The sequence below is a fragment of the Barbatula barbatula genome, assembly GCF_947034865.1.
Source record: "Barbatula barbatula genome assembly, chromosome: 21".
NCBI lineage: Eukaryota > Metazoa > Chordata > Actinopteri > Cypriniformes > Nemacheilidae > Barbatula > Barbatula barbatula.
The window spans coordinates 7171758-7191615 of NC_136784.1; the positions used below are offsets into that span (position 1 = coordinate 7171758).

General features: G+C 37.2%; 1 protein-coding gene across 3 annotated transcripts; it reads right to left on the reverse strand.

The window, feature by feature from the left end:
- Window positions 1-91: 91 nt before the first annotated feature.
- cap2 (cyclase associated actin cytoskeleton regulatory protein 2) lies at window positions 92-19645 on the reverse strand. Of its 3 annotated transcripts, none has more exons than XM_079484394.1 (13): window positions 19525-19645; window positions 16121-16251; window positions 15098-15198; window positions 11638-11715; window positions 7557-7700; window positions 6717-6802; window positions 6394-6499; window positions 3243-3423; window positions 2973-3133; window positions 2301-2424; window positions 2107-2189; window positions 1552-1695; window positions 92-1378 (listed from the first exon to the last, which is right to left on the reverse strand). In XM_079484394.1, exons 2-13 carry the CDS (start codon window positions 16239-16241, stop codon window positions 1295-1297), a joined length of 1413 nt encoding a protein of 470 aa, XP_079340520.1. In that variant the 5' UTR covers window positions 16242-16251; window positions 19525-19645; the 3' UTR covers window positions 92-1294. The 3 variants fall into 3 exon arrangements, with proteins under 3 accessions (XP_079340520.1, XP_079340522.1, XP_079340521.1); XM_079484396.1 differs by having other exon boundaries at window positions 146-1378; window positions 19514-19632; XM_079484395.1 differs by lacking the exon at window positions 19525-19645 and adding an exon at window positions 19213-19424 and having other exon boundaries at window positions 146-1378.
- Between the last annotated feature and the right edge of the window lie 213 nt (window positions 19646-19858).

Genomic DNA, 19858 nt, shown 5'->3' on the forward strand with positions numbered 1-19858 from the left:
TGGCAGAACGAACCGGATTTGCATGAAAGCATACAAGGTTCTGCAGTCTTGCTAAGTTGATTCTGTTCAAGTCCGATTGAAATTTGCTTTACTATAATGTCATAATGTTTATTTAGGTACTGTAAATAACAATGAAAGTACAAACAACGTGTTTACAATTTTATTTGCTCTTATATGGTACCATGAAAATACAATTTAAGCGTGATTTAATGCAGTGTACACAAATTCCACTTTGTATTTAAGTGTTTAATGTTTAGGGGAATGCAGTCTGCCCACTAACCAAACAAATGTAACATAATCCCTTATAAGGACTGAAGATTGCTACATATTAACAAGTGTTGGCATACAGTCAAAAAGTGTTCAAGACTTTCCTATTGAATAAACATTTAATGCATTCTGCACATTTATAGACAGATGCCAAGATGTAAGTGCAAAATAAGAACGACTAGGAAACAATTGAACAGACAAATGAAACGACACCCCAAAATCTGCCTTATTTAGGTTATAGCATAATCAATCAGTCATTACTATCCTGATCGTCATTTAATGACATGTCATGCAAATTTCAGTCAATGTTATTTTTTGACTAAAGAGGAAAGTTCAGAAATGTGGGTCTGAGGTAATGAACAAATTAAAACTACATTAAAGCAATATAAAATCTTATAAAAAACCTCCTCAAAGGCACTCATTCATTTGCACAACAAAGACCAGCAAAGTTTTGATTTAAGTGATATCCGTTGACTTATCTCCTCTGCTTTCAATTGTACCCAACTGCAGGAAATGTCAAATCTGACTGCATGAAACAGAAAAGACCTGTTTGCCTCTAAAGTAAACAAAATTACTATTATTCAATTTACAACCAACCAAGCTTAGTCTGGAAAAACGGACTCCTTCAAATAATCCAATGAATGTATTTAGAATTATGTTGCATGACCAGAATGTATTGAACTGAGCATTTATGCAGTCAAGAAATATTATGAATATGTGTTTATTTAATAATTCCTATAAATACAATAAATAAATGACTATATATTTTGACAAGAAACAGCACTTTGGGTCGATGACAGATAAATGCAGATAAACACATTAGAATAAAGAAATTGAATGATGGGGGACAAATATTATTTGTTAATATTTCACTCCTATTTTTTACTATCTGACCGTAAAACCACAACTGTCACAACCACAAAGTATGAATTCTATTCTAACAGCTTTATCTAACAGTGTGATACAGTGAAAGCATGAAGAATTCTGGGTAGGAGGGAAGTGGTGATGAGCTGGGAATGATGAGGAATCACCCAGCAATCTTTGAGGGCTCTGTGACCAAACAGGACCCGTCCCAAAACGTTTTAAACTGCTCTGGAACTGGAAATTCCCTCTGTAGAGAAGATATGAACAGTTTTACAATAAAAACTACTCCCACAATAACAGCGTTTATGGTTTAAATGTTTCAACATTTATGCTTTTCCCACATTGTAAGGTATTCTGTATGGTTTGGGTTCTTTGTTGAAATAAAAGATGAGGATGGTTGTAGGGTTGAAAAACACTCACATAATCATCTTCTCCCTCAGGAACGAGGATGTTCATTTCTGAACTTTTGGCACTGACAATCTCACAGTCAAGCGAATCTTTGCTCAGGTACACATGGCAACCCTCAGTTTTATTAATGGAAATGGTAGGAACCTTTCCCAGTACCTGTGAAACAAGGAGATCTTTAAAGAAATCGTTTCATTTTAGAATAGAGATTTTCAATTCAGATCTGAATATACAAGAATATACTTTTACGTCGTAAATCTTAAATATATATTTTGAAGTTTTAAAATGTACACTTACTCGACTATTATTTTACTCATAAATGATTCTAAATGTGCAATGTCAAAACATGTATATTTAAATACATAAATTAACATGTATCTGCTAACCAAAAGCTATGTAATGCTTCAACTTTTCTAGAATATTCTTAAACGATTCTCACAGTTATAACCGTATTTCACCCGCAAACATTACATGAACACATTCTCTTTTATATTAACAACCTGGACCGCTCACACATCAACACACTTCAGCTGCAACATGCTACATAGACAAATTTACATCATTTCTAACCTGAAGTCGAACATCTTTAGAGTTGATTATTTCAACAATGCCCACCGCATTGTCGAACACAAGTCCGAGCTTCTTACAATTATCTGCGAGAGGAGAGACAGACGTTACCCGGCCATACTGTGTAGTGCTATGATAAAGGGAAGATAACGTTACTGTATAGGAGCAGCTGGTGTTTTTTACGGAGCTCTCCTTACCCACTATGATGGAGTTGACTTTCCCTTTGATCTGGAGTGTGCAATTGCTACAGCCGAATGCATAAACCACCTGTTTGAGTTCGGTCTCCTCTATCACGAGGTCATGAGCTTGCTCCTGGTACTCCTATAGGACAAATGGCACAATAGATACGTTAGGCATATGGTTTGGATGGTAGTGATGGCGAAACAATAGAAAGTTCATACAAGCATGGGATACGGTGGCCGTGTTTCACCCTATTTGCTCCCCGGGTTCTGCAGTGATAGCTGCCCACTGCTCTGGGTGTGTGTGTTCACGAATTTGAAGTGCGTGTTGGATGGGTTAAATGCAGAGGTCACATTTCTGTTATGGGTCACCATATCTGACCAATAGGTCACTTTCCCTACATTTCGATATTACTGAATATAAAAACCTTTGTTCTTATTCACTACATGTTTGATTTATGTTATATAATCGTTTTTTATTATAATATCACTTATTTTCTAACCGGAATTGTTTAATTCGGCACACTGGAAATGAAAGCTTGTGCAAGGCGCATTGGATTGTGGGATATGTTATTTGCAGTGCACTCTGTAAACTAAGCATTTTGCCAAATGTAGGGTTATGTGCATTCCATGTATTCAGAAAATGTACAAACTGTGAATGTTGCTGAAAAAGTGGTTAAAAGAACCTACCACCCTCCACTTCTTTCCGTCAAGCTCCAGAACTGGGGAATGTTTCTTGGCAGGTGCATGAGCAGATTGACTTTTGGACGGAGAGGCCTGGTGCGTTTTGTCCTGAGTGCGCAGGGCTGGGTTCTTATGCGTCTTCTGCTCATCAGACACATGCTTCAAACCTAGAGGCATAATATGTCACCTTACATCAGTGGCTGACAGTGTTGTGATTGATACAAAGGGTTTATTTTGTGCTGTGACTTTACGGTATGATGGTGGTCTTTTGCCCACCTTTGGTGATGGCCGCTCCTTGGTTAAGTTGTACGAAGAGAGCGGAGTGTTGGGCCGTTGTGGTGTCTGGTTTAGAGATATCATCCAAGAATGCTGGCGGAGGTCCTGGAGGTGGTGGAGGAGGTGGAGGGCAAGGACCAACAGAGGAAGAGAGGAGGAGTGAGGTAGGGGCGACCGGACCCTGGGGAGTTGCAGGGAGAGTCAATACAGGCATACACTGAATTATTGGCAGACAGAATGATCAATTTTCCAATTTGGCATATGCATGTGGTTCATGGTAGTAATCATATATTTTTTGAGTTTAGGGACATTTTTGGTTACTTTTGTACAGAATTCTTATACCGTAACAACTTGCCACTTGATTTAATTGCCTTCTTAATTAAACCAGTTGATAATGACTGATGTTAAAGGGACAGTTCATCCAAAAAGGAAAATTCTGTCATCATTTATTCACTCTCTTGTCATTTTAAACCTTCTGCAGAACACAAAAGAAGATATTTTGAAGAAAGTTGGTAAAAGAACAGCGCAGGCACTCATAAACTTCTATTGTATGGACACAAAATCAATGCAAGTGAATAGGTGTCGGTTAACAACTTTCTTCAAAATACATTTTTTGTTCTGTGGAAGATTTGAAATGACAACTGGGTGAGTAAATGATGACAAAACTTTCGATTTTGGGTGAACAATCACTTTAACAGTAACCCACATGATGAAGTTCTCTGCCATCTCCAGTAGGGGGTGTATGAGACAATGGATTGGGTTTGTAGAAGCCCTAACCTAGATTTGGGGGTTGAGAGAACCAAGATGACCTCCATAAGAAAATAAGCATGTTTTTACCAATCATAATTTTAAAAGTTGTATCTGCAGAGGATCAAAATAGGTGCAAGGGTACAGCGTTTGATACAGGGACTAATACATCTTTTATTCAAACTATGCCAAAAACTCTGAGAAAAACTGAGAAAAACTCAGATTAGGGCACACGTATGTTTGTTGCAATCTTAAAGGGATAGTTTACCCAAATTAAAATTATTCAATAATTTTAATTAATAATTTAATATGATATTTCGAAGAATGTTGGTAACCGAACAATATTGGACCCCATTGACTACTTTTGTATGGATACCAAAACCCCTGGGACATTTCTCAAAATATCTTTTTGCATTATTTTGTCATATACAGGTTTTGGACAACATGAGGGTGAATAAATAAAGGCATCCTTTTTATATTTGGGTGAACCATTACAGATGTGTTGAAAGTGAGTGTGCATGAAATTAGTTTTGTAGACAAATTTCAATGTACAAATCTCTTTACAAAACTAATTTGAAAATTTTGCTTTTACTCTAAAATGCAGAAAAAGTAGGTGTTACTGTATATAGTTATTTGTAGAAATCCTAAAATCTTTGTAAACAGTTTGTGTTAAGAGTTTCACAAAGCTTTTAAGAGCACGAATGATGTTTAAAGACTTTCCATGAGAACTTTCTCTACTACCATTGGTACTAATCGTCAAAAGCAGTTTATTATCAGTCCATATGTTTCAGACACTCAGAACAACTGTGAAAATCTCTTTAAATAACATTTTAAGTAAAAGAACAGATCTGTGTGGCAAAGTTGACTATTGTGTTACCCCGATGGCACACTCATGCCTTTTTTACATTGTCAGCACAGCTGCCATTGACAGTTGCACACAGTTTCCCCTTCAACACTTAGACCAGCTTAAACAACTGTTGCACACTCATCTTTTCCTGTCTTGTACAAACACACATGCACGTTTAATCCCAATACGTGTGCTGATGATGGACACAACCTCTGACCCTAAAGGTCAACTGGCCTGTGAGGAAGTGTACAGTCAAATGCATTTAAATAAACATTTGGAAGTGAAAAGAGTAGCTGAAAAATAGCGACGCTGGAGCTTTATGGCAGGTTTCAAGTCTATTTAATGGGCAAGGATATGTAGAAGAAAACCTGAGCTAGAATGTGGAATACATGTGAGGAGAGGTTGAATTACGAGGAGTGTGTGTGAGAGCAGGTGTGTAAGCCAGAGACACACGAAGCTTTTGTTGGGGAAGTTTCTATGGTTAAACCCCCCAATGCAAAAAGGACCCAAAGGACCACCTGTCCACCATACAGTTCTCCACACACTCGGACCCCTCACGGCAGGAGGGACAGCTGACACACAGTCGAGGGAGGTCTCAGGTTTCTATTGAGACACACGCGCGTGTGTAGGCGCTATCTCACCCGACAGGATTTCACAACTAAAAAAAGTTTCAGAACTGCTTGAGGTTATGTGTGTGTGTATTCTCTGTGATAGTGATAAAAGCATGACATAAATTAAGCAAAGAATCTAAAGCAAATGTTTAAATTGTTTTCTGTAAATTTTGTGACCTTCCTTATTAAGTAGTCTTAAAACGTTTGTGATGTTCTTCTATAGGCCTGTATACTAGTGGTCAACCAATATGTTTTTTAATGGCCAACACTGAGAAAGCACTGTGGCAAGTTGGTCGAAATGAGACAGATATAACGCCAACGTCAACAAAAATTAGAGACGTGGGTGACGTACAGACTTTTACAGAGGTTTAAGTGCAAAAATGTAGAAAAAAATAACAATGAAGATGAATCTTACACTATATCATAAATAATATAAGACAATGTAATATTAACAGTTTGTTTTCTAAATGTTGCTGTCACACCAAAGGATACATGTACGATTAATTCCTCAACTGATGTGCATTCAGGCGTTTTACTCTTGCACAATTTTCATAATTCAAAACAAATGGCATTTATTCAGATTATATGGCAGCCGAACTTCAAAAAACTATTGTTGGGCCATTCATATTTATTACAATATTGAATTATTCTGATAATTAAAAATGTACAAATATCAGACAAAGATATATGACCAGCTAAATGACCTATATTAGTCACTACGGCATATTATGAGCAGACAGATAACTTGGGAAAACAACAGAGCATATAGGGAAAAATGGAAACAATGAATTAATAAAGCTGTAATAGTTACATCTATAATTACAACAGTGCAGCTATTATTTAGTTGAGATATATTTCTTTGTGCATTCAAACAGCATCTGTATAACAAAAACAACGCTTGGTAATGTGTAAATAAGGCCAAAATAGGATTTTAAGTAAAACTCACAGTCTTGTTCCAGACCAGCCCAGTGGTGTGATGCTCCTTGATGAAGATCTGAAGTTCAGTCCAGATGCTCAGATAGGAACGCACCCACTCGACATGACGAGGGTCACTGAGGTCAGTAAAGACAGGCAGAGACAACATTAGAAAATATTCAGAATGCACTTCAACAGGAACAGAATCAAATAAATGACATTTTTAAGATAAACTTTCATACTAAATGTCATGACCTATATACGGTAATCCTTACATTTAGACACCATCAAAATGATCAGTAACAGATCAGATCGATGTAATCTGGTGTACATAAATACAAAAAATAAACTAACGTGTCTTTGTAATCTTTAAGCACTCTGTTGGTGTAAAACATGGCGGCATCATTCATCTCCTTCACATAGGGCCCTGGTTTCTGACACTGCAAGTCAAAGAGAGAGAGAGAAAACACAACTTCTCAGGAAAAAGATGAAAGGAACTAATGTATTCATTAAAAGGACACAAAACATCAATTTCTGTCCCCAATAAGCACTGTAATACTGAGGCATTTATGTCCATCACTGACTTGACTGCAGCCTGAAGTCGCCGAGTGAGAAGAAAAGGTTTTGAAAAAGTAAACACATCTTGAAGCACAAGACAGCAGTGGTCTTTTAAAGCAGAACGATGATAGAGTCCAGAACCTTTTCAGTCCAACTTCAAATTGAAGAGATTAGATACAGCCATCCACGGCATGAAGAACTCAGAAGAGTTTACACAATAGAAAATAAACAAGAATTCAAATATCAGTTGTGGTGGTCCTCTCACTGATGTTTCACATCATTTATTTAAGGTCGGCCCGATGTCCCGATCAAAGAACACGAGCCTAATAAGGACACAGCAGATAATGTAAGAGTTTTATATGGTGGCCTTCCATCACTTAATCAATGTCCGATGACGGCATGATAAGGCACAAGCCGTGACCAGCTCCGAATGTGAAACCATAACCCTGAGTTACTCAAAACAAATGAGATGCATAAATCAAACCAAATGTTTTCCGGTCACATCACAGAAGTATGTTCCTGCTTCAGTTCTTCAAGAATCAGGATTTGTAAAGACAGTCGAGTTGCCACACGGTTCACAGGGCCACGTCAAGGTCTGAGAGAGTGCATTTCACAGTGCGAGATGGAGGTACTTACCACAGCCACCCAGCCCACCGCAGGGATGCTCTCACTCACTGCAGACAGGTGGTTGAACAGGCTGCTTCCGCGGTTCTTCTCCCTGAAACTCTGGACTTCCTGGATCTGTTCAGAAAGGGGTCTGAGGAGATCGTTCAGCTCTGTCTGTACATAAAACAAAAAGACAAATTGTGAATTACTCGAATGTTATGTAAGGCAGGTTTATTAGTTACTAAAACTAAAAAGATACAAAAACATTTCTGTTTTTAAGCCATAGGCATAATTATATAATGAAATTATACTAAATGAAATAACAAACAAAGTTGTTTTAGCATTAAACACCAATAATTTTAATAATAATAAAAAGGAATAAACTGAAATAAATAATAAACTAAAACAAAACAAAAAACTAAATTCATTGAAATATTACAAATAAAAAACTAAAACAAAAGCAAAACTTTAAACTATATAAAAATTGCACTAAAATAAACATAAATTTGTCTATATATGAAATGAAAGGCTATAATAAAATGTTTAAAGAGCTACAAAAAAACTATGATTTAAATTCTATATAATAGTATAAATAATAACTAAGAAAATAACAAAAAAAATAAAAGAAACAAAAAAAAAATTTCCAGGGTGTTGCTAGCAGGTTGCTAAAAGAGAGAGTTCTCTGTGGTTACTAGGGTGTTCTGTGTGGAAAGAACTACAATCCTAAGGATGAGCATGCAGTAATAAACGCGATGCTTGCCTTAGCTTAACTAATTAACCTTTAAAGTATTTTAATTTAGTCATTCCCCATTTAATCTGATTTAAACACAATGGCTAAACCGTAAAGGCTGTATGAAACATCGTCAAATATCAATCTATAAAATTGATCCTTTATTTACCTAATTTAATCAACTTGGTTTAGTAATACAATGAACTCAAATGACCCAGCAAACTCAGTTCCCACATTTATGAAGGCGAACAAAACGTGATTTTCTATCCATACGTTGTTTTGTACGCTGCAGAGCTCGCCAGCCTCTATTAAATCACAGAGCCAAAGGCTCCCGAGTGGACATTTAATAGGGACCCGTTTTTTCCAAAGAAACATCCAGCGAGCCTCACCACCCTCCCACTCCGCATTCCTGCCTGTGATGGGGAGATCCCCCTTGCCTTGTAAGGCCCTGTCTTCTCCTGATGTTTATAGTTTACCTCTGAACAAGAGAGGGAAAGGGAACACACTGTTTCCTTTGTTAAATGAACGTTTTTATATTTACGCTTGTGTTCCAGCAATTGCTATGTCCACCATTTCAGTCCGTTTCATAAGAGCTTAATGGGAGAATGAGAACGAGTTGCTTTCCTGGACTAAAAATACTTCTGATCAGTTCTGGCTAGAGACGTTGGGCACAGCTGCAGTTCAAGGGCACAGAATCATTCTTGCTTGTGATGTGCTCTATCATCACCTTAATGACCTCACTTCAACATCGTAGAAATAAGAGGTAGATAAACAGGACTGGAGAAATAAAATGTTATGTTCGAGAAACTGAATTGTATTTACATTTGAATACAAACCTTTTTTTACCTGCCCTAGACTACCAGAATTAAAATGATAAAAATAATTTCATTTCAATTATGTATTAGAAAAGTATTGATATTCCAGACGCACACTCCTGGCCTGAAGTTAACCTCCGGTCTGTGTTTGGTTATAATTTAACAATTAATTGTGTATTTATTTCATATTAATTTACATGAATATTGTATCAATAATAATTGTATTACATTCAAGTAAAACTACTCAACAGTTATCGATTCTTTGCGGAGGTCTACTGGAAGTTAAGTTTGGGCCACATAAAATAAACTATTTCCGCCAGTTGTGGTGTAACTTCCATCAGGACCAACTATTTCCCACTGATAAAGTTTAAATTAAAAGTAAGTATACTTGGTTACCAGAGAGACATTAGTGTCGATTTGAACAAACTAACAAACAGGGTGAAAGAGTAAAAATATGATTTACAGTAATTGAGCATAAATGACCTAAAATACACATTTACATAAACTGCAAGCTATAAATGAAGCAAAGTAGTCAGCCATTTTATATTCACAATCACAAATATAATGCATGTCTATAACTCCTAATACTATTAGTTTTTTATTCCTGTGAAAGTATTCAAGTTAAGGCTAAATATTCTCATAGCTAAAAGAACACCTGTGTGCATTGGTTATTGATTCAACTATTTTTACTTATTTTCTGGCTGAATGTAACTCATTATTGGTCATATTCTTTGGTGTCAACAAGGTAGAGCAGTGTTGGGTTATTGTGTCTGTGAGTTTGCTAAGGAGATTTTGCATGCGTGTGTGTATCTGTGAGTGTGACAAAGTGATAAAAACAGAATGAGGGTGGGGGAACGAAAGAGAGACTTATTTACATAAATTCCTCCCATAACAACATGCGCCTGATTTTCATTTCTGTGAACAAAGATGCCTCTTTCATCCGCTGCTCGGACATTATGATCCTTATTACGTCTATCCGCAGTGTCTTGGTACCATTCCTACATCATCCTGAACTTCTCTTCCCATCATGCTCAGCTGAAAAGAAGGACAGGAATAGCTTGCCTATCTCTGAGCTATGAATGGAGGCAGGCAAGTTAAGAGCTCTATCTGCAGTGTGTGTATCACACCTACACAAAGTGAGATTGTAAAGAATGGCTACACACTTTAAATATGCATTTAGCCTCTTTTAGCTGTTTAACGCCAAACAGACTTGACATCACTGGCACCTGCCACAAACTCTGTCAAAGGGACACAGTGTAGTAACTTCAGTCAGTCTCCTAACCATTGCTAGCAGCAACTATCATTTAAACAGAAAAAGACCTCCTGAAACTGAACATAACGCTTCTGAAATTACGATGAAATACATTTTGACGGTGTGCCACTCTGTAACAAGGGGATTTAGAGAGAAACAGCTGCAGTCTGCAGGTCACACACACACTCCTCATCCAGCGACAGGCCCGTCACGTGACGGCCGGACCACAGACACACACCGGCTCAAATATAGAACATGCCCATAAAAAGCCACAGAATGCAAGCTCAGTCCCGCACACATACACAGTTACACACAGTGAGAGAAAATCCAGAGGCTTTGGGGCAGCTGTCCAGCATCTCTCCTGGGATCCACACACACTTCGCACTGCTAATGGAGAAAATCAATGGCTAAACATAGCGTGTGTGAGCGAGACAATGTTTGTAGGATATATTTATATACCGATGAACCGGAAAAAAAGTGTTTTTCCATTCAGATTTGTGGGAATGCATTTTGGAGAAAAACCCTCCTTTCCTTACTATGGCATTTGAGAACTGCGGCCGTGTTTCTCTTCTTCTTTTAAGTAGATGTGACCCTTTTTTAACAAAAAAATTTAAATGGGTGTTGATGGTGGTTGCTAGGGTGTCTCTATGCAATCCAAAATCTGACTGATTGGGGTCGCGAGGGCAAGGTTCTGTAGTTGCTATGGTATTTGTAGATGGTTTACTGGTCCACCAATCAAATGCGTGTTTATCGCACAGTGCCTGATTCTCCGTCCACCTCTCATCCAATAGCATGTGGATGGAAGTCTTCTTCCTGTTTGGTCAACGAAAATCCAATTGAATGACATCACACCGACCTTTCTGCTTCCCCCGGCCACTGTGTGAATGCAGCGAGAATGTGTCGCATTGGCATTTTATCGCAGAGTTAATCCCAATGTGAACAGAGACCAGCGTTGCATGGCTGACCTCTTTGCTTGGAAAAGCACAGAGGAGAGAATGAGGTTGACACCATATAGTGCAGCTCACAAGATGAACAGCCCTGAACTTATATCACCCCTGTCCATTTTCAGGTAGATATACAGTGCCTCTGTCGAGACTGTACAGACAGCCATATGGGTCATTTGTTATGCAGTTCTCCCAGCAGGCACTTTTAGACACTAAACATTGTTATTACAGCGCTTAAAATATGACAAACTCTGTAGTGTGCGACACGCTAACAGTTGAAATACTTCAAGACCATAAAACTTCAAAGTGTCACACAGCGTCGCAAGTTTACATCCAGTTTAAATGTAAATGGGATAGACACAGGTTGTACCTTTGCTGGCTGCTGGTGTGTGGTGGCCATTTTGAGGAAGGTACGCTGGACCTGTAGGGCATTGTTTACCATCTCGGCCTGTTGAAAAAAAAACCAATGACGTTATATAAAACGTAAATAAATAAAAATAAGTGGACCTGTGGACTCTCAGTGACATCAAACGTTCATACATCAATTTCAATATGTAATATATATCAATAGAAAGTATAATCATTTACATTAAGACTATAGCTGTCATAGCATGGGTGTTTCTACAACCACTTATGGCCATGTGGACTTTTTATAAGTAATCTCTCTTTTTCACACACTCAGCAGTTTTCTTAATTTGTGCGCATAACATGTCAAACAGTTTACATTCATGCATCTTATTTTATGTAGCTTAAATACAACCAGCGTCTTATATTTAATGCGCTTCACTGACACTTCGTGAACATGTGCTCTAACATTTGCTGAAGCTTTATTGTTGGCAAAATCACCAGAAAAGTGACATAGTTTGTGTTTCTAAAAAAAACATTTTTGCAGAGGTGGACAGTACTATATTTTACCTCGTATCGACATTTTTAAGTATCTGTACTTTATCAAAATCTTTTTACCGTAGAAACAATTTACTTTACTCGACTACATTTCATAAATGCACATGTTGATTTCTTTCCTTTAATACTGTCTTTTGTGTTCTGCAGAAGAAAGAAAGTCATACAGGTTTGAAAAGACAAGAAGGTGAGTAACAGAATTTCCATTTTTGGGTAAACTGATAATAGATAGAAAATATAAAAATGTATATTTATAAAATGCAGTGGAGGAAAAAGTATAAAATATTCTTTATAATGTAGTTAAATAAAATTCCAATGTAAAAACACTATAGATTCTTGAAAATGTACTTAAAAATACTTAAGTACTGTCCACCTCGCCATTTATACAATGCTTAGATCGTAGCTTTTAAAATATAATAATCTAAACACGATATCTTTACATAAAAAGCCAAACAAGATATGTAAAAACAGTAATTTAATGTGAGCTACATGTTACAAACATTAAAAAGTTAGATATAATAATGACTAACTTTAACGAGACAACTGCTAAGACACAGAGTTCTAGTTCATGAAACACCCAAATGCAGTCATACGTAACAGGGGAACTGCACACAAACATACGCACAATTTGAGGCAAATCCCACATTTAGGAAAATACGTTCTCTCGCTGATCATGGGGAAAGCCAGAGGTTCACTTTACCATAAAAGGAGCTAAATATTAAAAATAAAAACACTGTCTCAGCCCATCTAAGATGAGAAACCGATGAGAAACCTAGATTGGTGAACGTTGCCTTCAGATTTAAAGATGCTTCATTGGATCTGTAATTCCCACAGTTTCGGGTTCAAAAGGTTACATCTATGAGATCCCCAGTTAAATAAAAAGAATCCGTAATTGTCAAGCAGAGAATCTGCTGAATCACTCTTGTTCTTTAAAAGGAATTTAATGGAGCAAATTACAAATGGATCAATATACATGGTTTATATCAGGATGCTGACCTCTGTTTTACCTTAGTTGTTCTAAAAGATGAAGTGTTACATTTTTTCATCCTCCCGATTAGTACGCAAAGACAATGATAAGTAAGCTATTCGCTGGTTGATTTTCTCAAAAGTGTTAATGTTCTATTTGGTGTTTCCCATCCAACACAACAACAAATGCCATGCATTTGGGATGTTACACAATGTGTCTTTTTTCTTTTTCTACGATTTGATGTACAAAAACAGCTGTTGCATTTTTAAATGGGACTGTCAGTAGAAGGGGAGGAGTTAAGGCATGCTCTGCCCAAGCCGTCTAACATACGTCATTTTAGATGGATAGTCATTACAGGAAGGAACCGCATTTTCAGATTTTAACTACAGATTATAAGGGGAACACAAATTTAAAAAAGAGAATGACCCACATTGATAAACTGCTTACAATAAAGGCTGCAATATTTCATGAAAAAATAAGCATTATCATTTTGTATATTTCACTGGGACATTACTAGTTCTTAACCCTATACTCTTTACAAACACCTTCAGCATAGCAAAGATTCAGCAAAAAGACTTCTTATTCAAGTCTTCTCAAGAATTATTTTGTCATGTTAAACTGGCTTCCCATAAAAATTACAATGTAACCTAAATGTAATGCTGTTTTTCAGAAACAGGCACCCACAGCCATTAAGTCATTTTTCAACTTATATTAAACCAAAAGAAAAATGTTTCCTCTCCGAGTCGAACACATCCCATACCTCAAACTTTCTTTCTTCCTCTTTTCATAATATTATATTCAATCACTAGAATGACCCACTATGCCTGTGTGTACAATAAGTACATTGTCCAATGCCTCATTTCTAAAGCGGCACTTAACCTCACCAGTCGGTAGCAACTGGCTGTGAAATGTAAGCTATATAGATAGTATGTACTGTCAGTCAAGGAGAAACCCTAACATTTCAGTTATTGTTTACAGGCCGTTATGGTTCTGTCAACACAAAAGCATCTTGTGTTAGGACAGACGGGGCAGAAGCGCTCGCTGACAAATGATCGATTGTGAGGACTGAGAGGAGTGGCTGCACCCCACACTACATTCTGATGGAGCTGTGGCAGCCAAGAGCTGCATTCTGGGATTGCGTGAATCTCAAAACATTTGTGACACACACTTTGAGGAAACGTGAGATTACGTTCTCAGGAGAAAATAAAAGTCTCCATATGCTCTCCATTTAATTGCGTTGCTATCTAGGAAACGCAAAACCCAAAATACCAATTCTGTCATTCATAACCTGTTTATGACTCTTTTATCTGTGGAACACAAAAGGAGATATTTTGGGAAATGTCTCAGTGGCTTTGAGTCCATACAATATATGTCAATGGTTGTTTGGTTACCAGCATTCTTTAAAATATCTTCTTTAGTGTTCATCAGAAGAAAGTTTTAAAATGACATGAGGGCAAGTAAACGATATAATAATTTTCGGTTGAACTATTCCTTTAATATAATAAGACCGAAGAACAGGATTTTTCCTGTCCAATGAAAAAAATAACACTTATAATGCCAAGCATTTGTCTCAGGATTAAACAAACTGAAATCTTCTTCCTTTACCTTTTTAATTCTTCATGAATCTATCTTAAGATATAAACACGTCCATTTGTTATGATGCAAATGGATTTAACATGGGTGCAGAGTCACGGTCATAAGAACAGAATAGCACAAATCCAATTGTCAAAAATAACAGATATATGTGAAACTGGAAAGCAACAGCTGTGAGTTGCCCAGGGCAGCTGTCATCTGAATGTGTGTGAAGACATTTGGTACCATAAAGTCATGGCTCCCATAACAAATGTATATGTATACATTATCTATCTACAGTATGTCTACATTTTATTTTACACGCCTCCTCTGCCTGTATATCTAAATCTCTGTCAAATCTACATTGACATGACATGCATACAGTACTTACATGCTTTGCCACATCTCCACCAATAGCTGTGCTACACTTCATGTATTCAGACACTGGTCCACTTAACAAATGGTCGAATGCCTCCATGCTCTGGATTTCACCTTAACATCAGAGAGAAAACCACATAGCTTTTAGTAAAGCCAAAGTGAGATCAGTTTCATGTTGCAGAAGAACACACAGACTGACAGCCTGTCTGGAACACAGCGAATACAGACAAGAAGAGTGATACAAACAGTCAAACAATGCAGTGCTGTTATACAAACTATCAACTGCTTCTCCATTCATATTACACCAACAATATTAAATATTCATTTTTAAGAACCTTAGTTAGACATCCCACACAGATTTAAGGAGCTGTTGACATACAGCCAAATAAAGATTTATTGCAAACATTTGTAAAGACCGATAATTTGGGATTTAAACAAGAACAGATATTTAAAGAATGAATCTATTCTAATCTGTCATCTATTTTAACATGTTGCCGGTATTTTCGTGGATTTTTCTGGGCCTAATGCTACTGTTCTCCTATGAGAGTACTTTTCCCATGAAGGAAAAAAGTCCTTAATGTCAGAGGTCTTCTCCTTATGACAGTTACAAACAAAGTTTGGTGGAGTCACAACAGAGACAAATATGATTTGTTAGATGGAAGATTTTCTATTTATCATATTTTTCTTGCACATACTACAATGCAAGACATGCCAACAATATAACATGCAATATTGCATTACATTAAAATACAAAGTTGATTTTAAACATATCAATATTGAACAATAATTTTTTTTTATCTAGGAGTCAATTTTAAGTATTTATTGGCCTTGTGGATTTCTTGTTTGAAACTTTGCTATCCTTTTGCTGATTTAAGTCAAATGGCCAGGAATGTTGTTTATGTCTAAATTCATTTATTCAACATTGATTTGAAAAGACTAAAACGGTGATTATTAGGTTTTATAGAATATGTTTTAATTTCAGTCATAATGTGACATTATTTCTAAGTGGATCAATTTGTAACTACACTGATGGTACCTCCATTAATTATGTTGCTGATGTCACCATTGACCAGTCCTCCAGGACTGTTCTGCAGTTTGGCTGCCACCACTTCCAGACGAATCACAGCCCGCTCCAGTCGCTCAACCAGTGCTTCCATAGCAACAATCCTGTAGAAACAGAGACATCAAACTCTTGGTGCATGATAAACTGGCGTTATGAAGCTTTGATTTGTTAGGACTTCATGACCCAAGTACAAGCCAGTTCCATAAAACAGCTCCATGCTACCTGGGAGTGCTCTTTAACAACCATTATCTTTTTTACAGCCTTATAAAAAGATAGAATGAAAAAAGATTTGCCTTCTGCAAATGTACCACACACACACACACACACACACTCAGCAGGAGTGTGTCAAGGAGTGGAGAGTTCACTGGCAGTCCCACATATGACCACACCTTCAATATTCATCTGCTAGCAGGAATTTAACAGCCAATTCAGTTATGAAAAAAAAGTTTTCAGATTTTATATAGTCTTTTATCAAATGTTCATCCACGCACGTTTAAATCATAAGACAAACTCTGGAAAATATATAGCCTATATTATTTATGTTACAAATTGTACACATTCAAAGGCATTTGATATACAAAAATGTATTACTGGTCTCTTCTGTAAGTCTTGGTAATGTTTTAGCCAGTCTATTTGGAACACTGTGGAAACAAGTCTTATCTGTAAAATGTTTATTTCATTTATATGATTCCTCTAAGATGCATTATTAAAAACAATGACTTCAAATCAGTCTGTGAATGAAAGTTAAAAGAGACCACAATAATTTACACTTCTCTCTCTGAAAGTCCTCTACAATAATTATACATCTGACTGAATTGTATATACAGTATGCACATGACTGTGGATAGTTTCCATACATAATATAAATTAGTCTGTCTATAGGTTGACATTTTGAAACATTTCTATGTTCCGTTGCTTACGCTCCTTGACTTACCCCATAAAACTATAACAACAGTCACCACCATCACCATTTTTAATAGAATTGAAGTAACGTAACTGAACAATAACCTCACCTGTCAAACCATCTCTGTGATCATTACTGTTATCTGGGTCTGTGATCTGTTTCCATTCAATAAGACAACATTTTGTTCAATGCTTTCATAATTTAAAAAAAGCTCAAGACAAAAAGTTGGTGGCCATTGCAAAATGTGTTATAACCTGAACACCGTCATACAATACAACCCGCCATAAAGCACTGACTTTTTCTGCCCATTGCTAGAAATATAGAGAGAGCTGATAACAAAAAAGTCATATTTGCTTCATTTCTCTCCGGCATACGTCAGCCGTAATTAATAGTGACCCAGTGTGAAAACGCTCACGTCATCTTGTTATCTCTCTAGAGAATTCTCTAGGCCCTGCCAAATGCCTGACCTGGGCCTCAGTCGTGGTTTTTGTAGAGACAGTATAAGCCCTGAATTTGTGACACAAAGAAACTACGATTCTACTACACCGGAGCCCTAAACTTCCAGTCTAAACAGGGATATGTCACCTCAAAATAGCAGTACTGATACTGTTACATTTCATCTCAAAGAAAGCTTTTATTACATCATTGTTTATAAAAGACTTGAAGTTAGGTCCGCGACTGCCTACTGTATCAAACTGTATTCAATTAAATACAAACTCAACTGTTGAAAAAGAATGTATGATTTGTAGGGCTGCACCCATACCAGTATCGGGCCCAAAACTAAGCTCACGTACTCGTAACAATGCACCGATACCAAAGACCTATACCTCATGTGACATCACTGACAGATAATGTTTGTGAAAAGCAGTTAAAATTGTTTATTTTTTAATAATGTGTTGCCTGTGACTATGAAGCTATTTTATTTTTATTAATCTCACTGTGTTTTGAAAAGGTACAGGCATCGGTACATGCATAGGTATCGGCGAGTACCAGAAAAAATATCGGTACTAATACTTTCTTTATAGTCTTTATAAAATAGTATCGGTGCATCCGATAGTACGTGTGCTCCTGGCATTCTACTTCAGCCATGTTTGTATTGTCATGTAGCCTGTGTGTTCATTGACCTAATATTTTGTTCAAGTCTGAGATCCCGATTATTTACCCCGATTACTCATTAACCTCTAAAACAACATAGAAAACAAACTCTGAATTTATCCGAAACATTCATTTAAAGAAAAAGCATGCCGAACCACTGTAAAGGAAAGGGTTCGCTGTGGATTTATACTACTGGAAAAGAGAGGATCCTTGCCAAATGGAATGCAGCACAATAATCGCTCGCCTACAGTTATTTCATTTTTGTAGTTGATGAAGGCCAAAATTGACGATTACGATTCATTTTCGATGAATTGCACATCTCTACTCTGCTGTGAATCCAAACATTTCTAAAGTAACTCATATAACACTCAGTACATAACGTATTTCAGGAGTGTCTATTTCTGAATGTCTATTCACAGGGTCTAAATGAAGATACTAGGGGAGAGAGAGGTGACAGGGGGCATGTGGATGTAAAGGAAATTTGTCATATGCCAATATGCAACCTCTTCAATATATAACCCTGATTTTAACACCCGATGTTCACTTTAGAAACATTTTCTTCGGAAGTAATAGACTAACAGACAAAATCTATCCTAGTTTAGTCTATCTGAGTAAATGCTCAAAACATGGAAATGAATTACTTGAAAAGTGCGTGTGGGGCGCAGGGGGGATCTTAAGGTTGTGGTCAGTCTTATCCAAAACTATCACAAATAAAATGCACCAACACGCATGTCCAAAACATCTATTGCGCTCATGAATAAAATAACGACAGTAATGATAAGTGTGAAGGTTTTGAATCTAGCAGATCTTTAAGCTCACAACTGGAATAAAATTCCCTTAAAAATCAAGCATAGATTTACTTTAGTAAAAGTGCAGTAGCCTAACCAGACGGATTGCCATTTGTATGACCACAAAATTGTCAAACTAGAGTTACCGTGGTGGCAAATATCCTAGTTAAACTAAACTAACCGTGACACGAAAACAAGGAGTGAATAAAAGCACAAGACCACAACAATCACTTAAAATGTAGCGTGTCAGTCACACATAGCGAAAGTAAGCTCGTCACCTATCCCGTAGGCAGCAGACGCCTGCGACCGCTGATATGACAACTGACAGATCCTGCAATTTGCGAAGAGATAACGCGCCCCGCCATCAAACCCAACAAAGCAGGCATAACACAAAATGGTGCTAGTCCTTTGCTTTCTTTCGTGTTTTCAAAGCCTGCCTGCACGGCGAATGCGTGTTTCCAGACACAAAAACACGCACGTTGGAATGAGTACCTCCCATCCGCTCCAACATCTTTATATGATCTTTCCCGCTGCCTGCTAATGACATAACATACATGACACAGCCCGAGTCGATCTTACCGGAAAATTACCTCTGAAAATGAATCCGGGTCTCACGTTTTCGCTAGAAAATACGAGATATAAATCGACTATGCAGGTCTGGTCCTGGTGTACCGCGCTCAGTGTTGTCACTCAACTGAGCAGCCGGTCAGTGCGTTTCCGGGACTTCCATATTTGGGAAGGATGAATCAGAGGAAGCGGAGAAGCCTAGACGGTGGATACTTGAATGAAGGATGTCTACATCCCAAAATGTACACATTGATTCGTTTGATATTGTATTCATGTCATCTATAAAAGCTATGGGCAAATATGTGCATATGTATGTATTTATAACGCACGTTGCAAATATTCAAGTATTATAGCCCA

Excerpts from the sequence above, each read along its gene's own strand:
- cap2 (XM_079484394.1), bottom strand. The coding sequence starts at position 16,241 with ATGGAAGCACTGGTTGAGCGACTGGAGCGGGCTGTGATTCGTCTGGAA. Across the intron at positions 6,500-6,716 it reads CTTAAAGATTACAAAGACAC|TGACCCTCGTCATGTCGAGT; the intron begins GTTAGTTTATTT and ends TACTGACCTCAG. Across the intron at positions 2,425-2,972 it reads ACGGAAAGAAGTGGAGGGTG|GAGTACCAGGAGCAAGCTCA; the intron begins GTAGGTTCTTTT and ends TTTGTCCTATAG.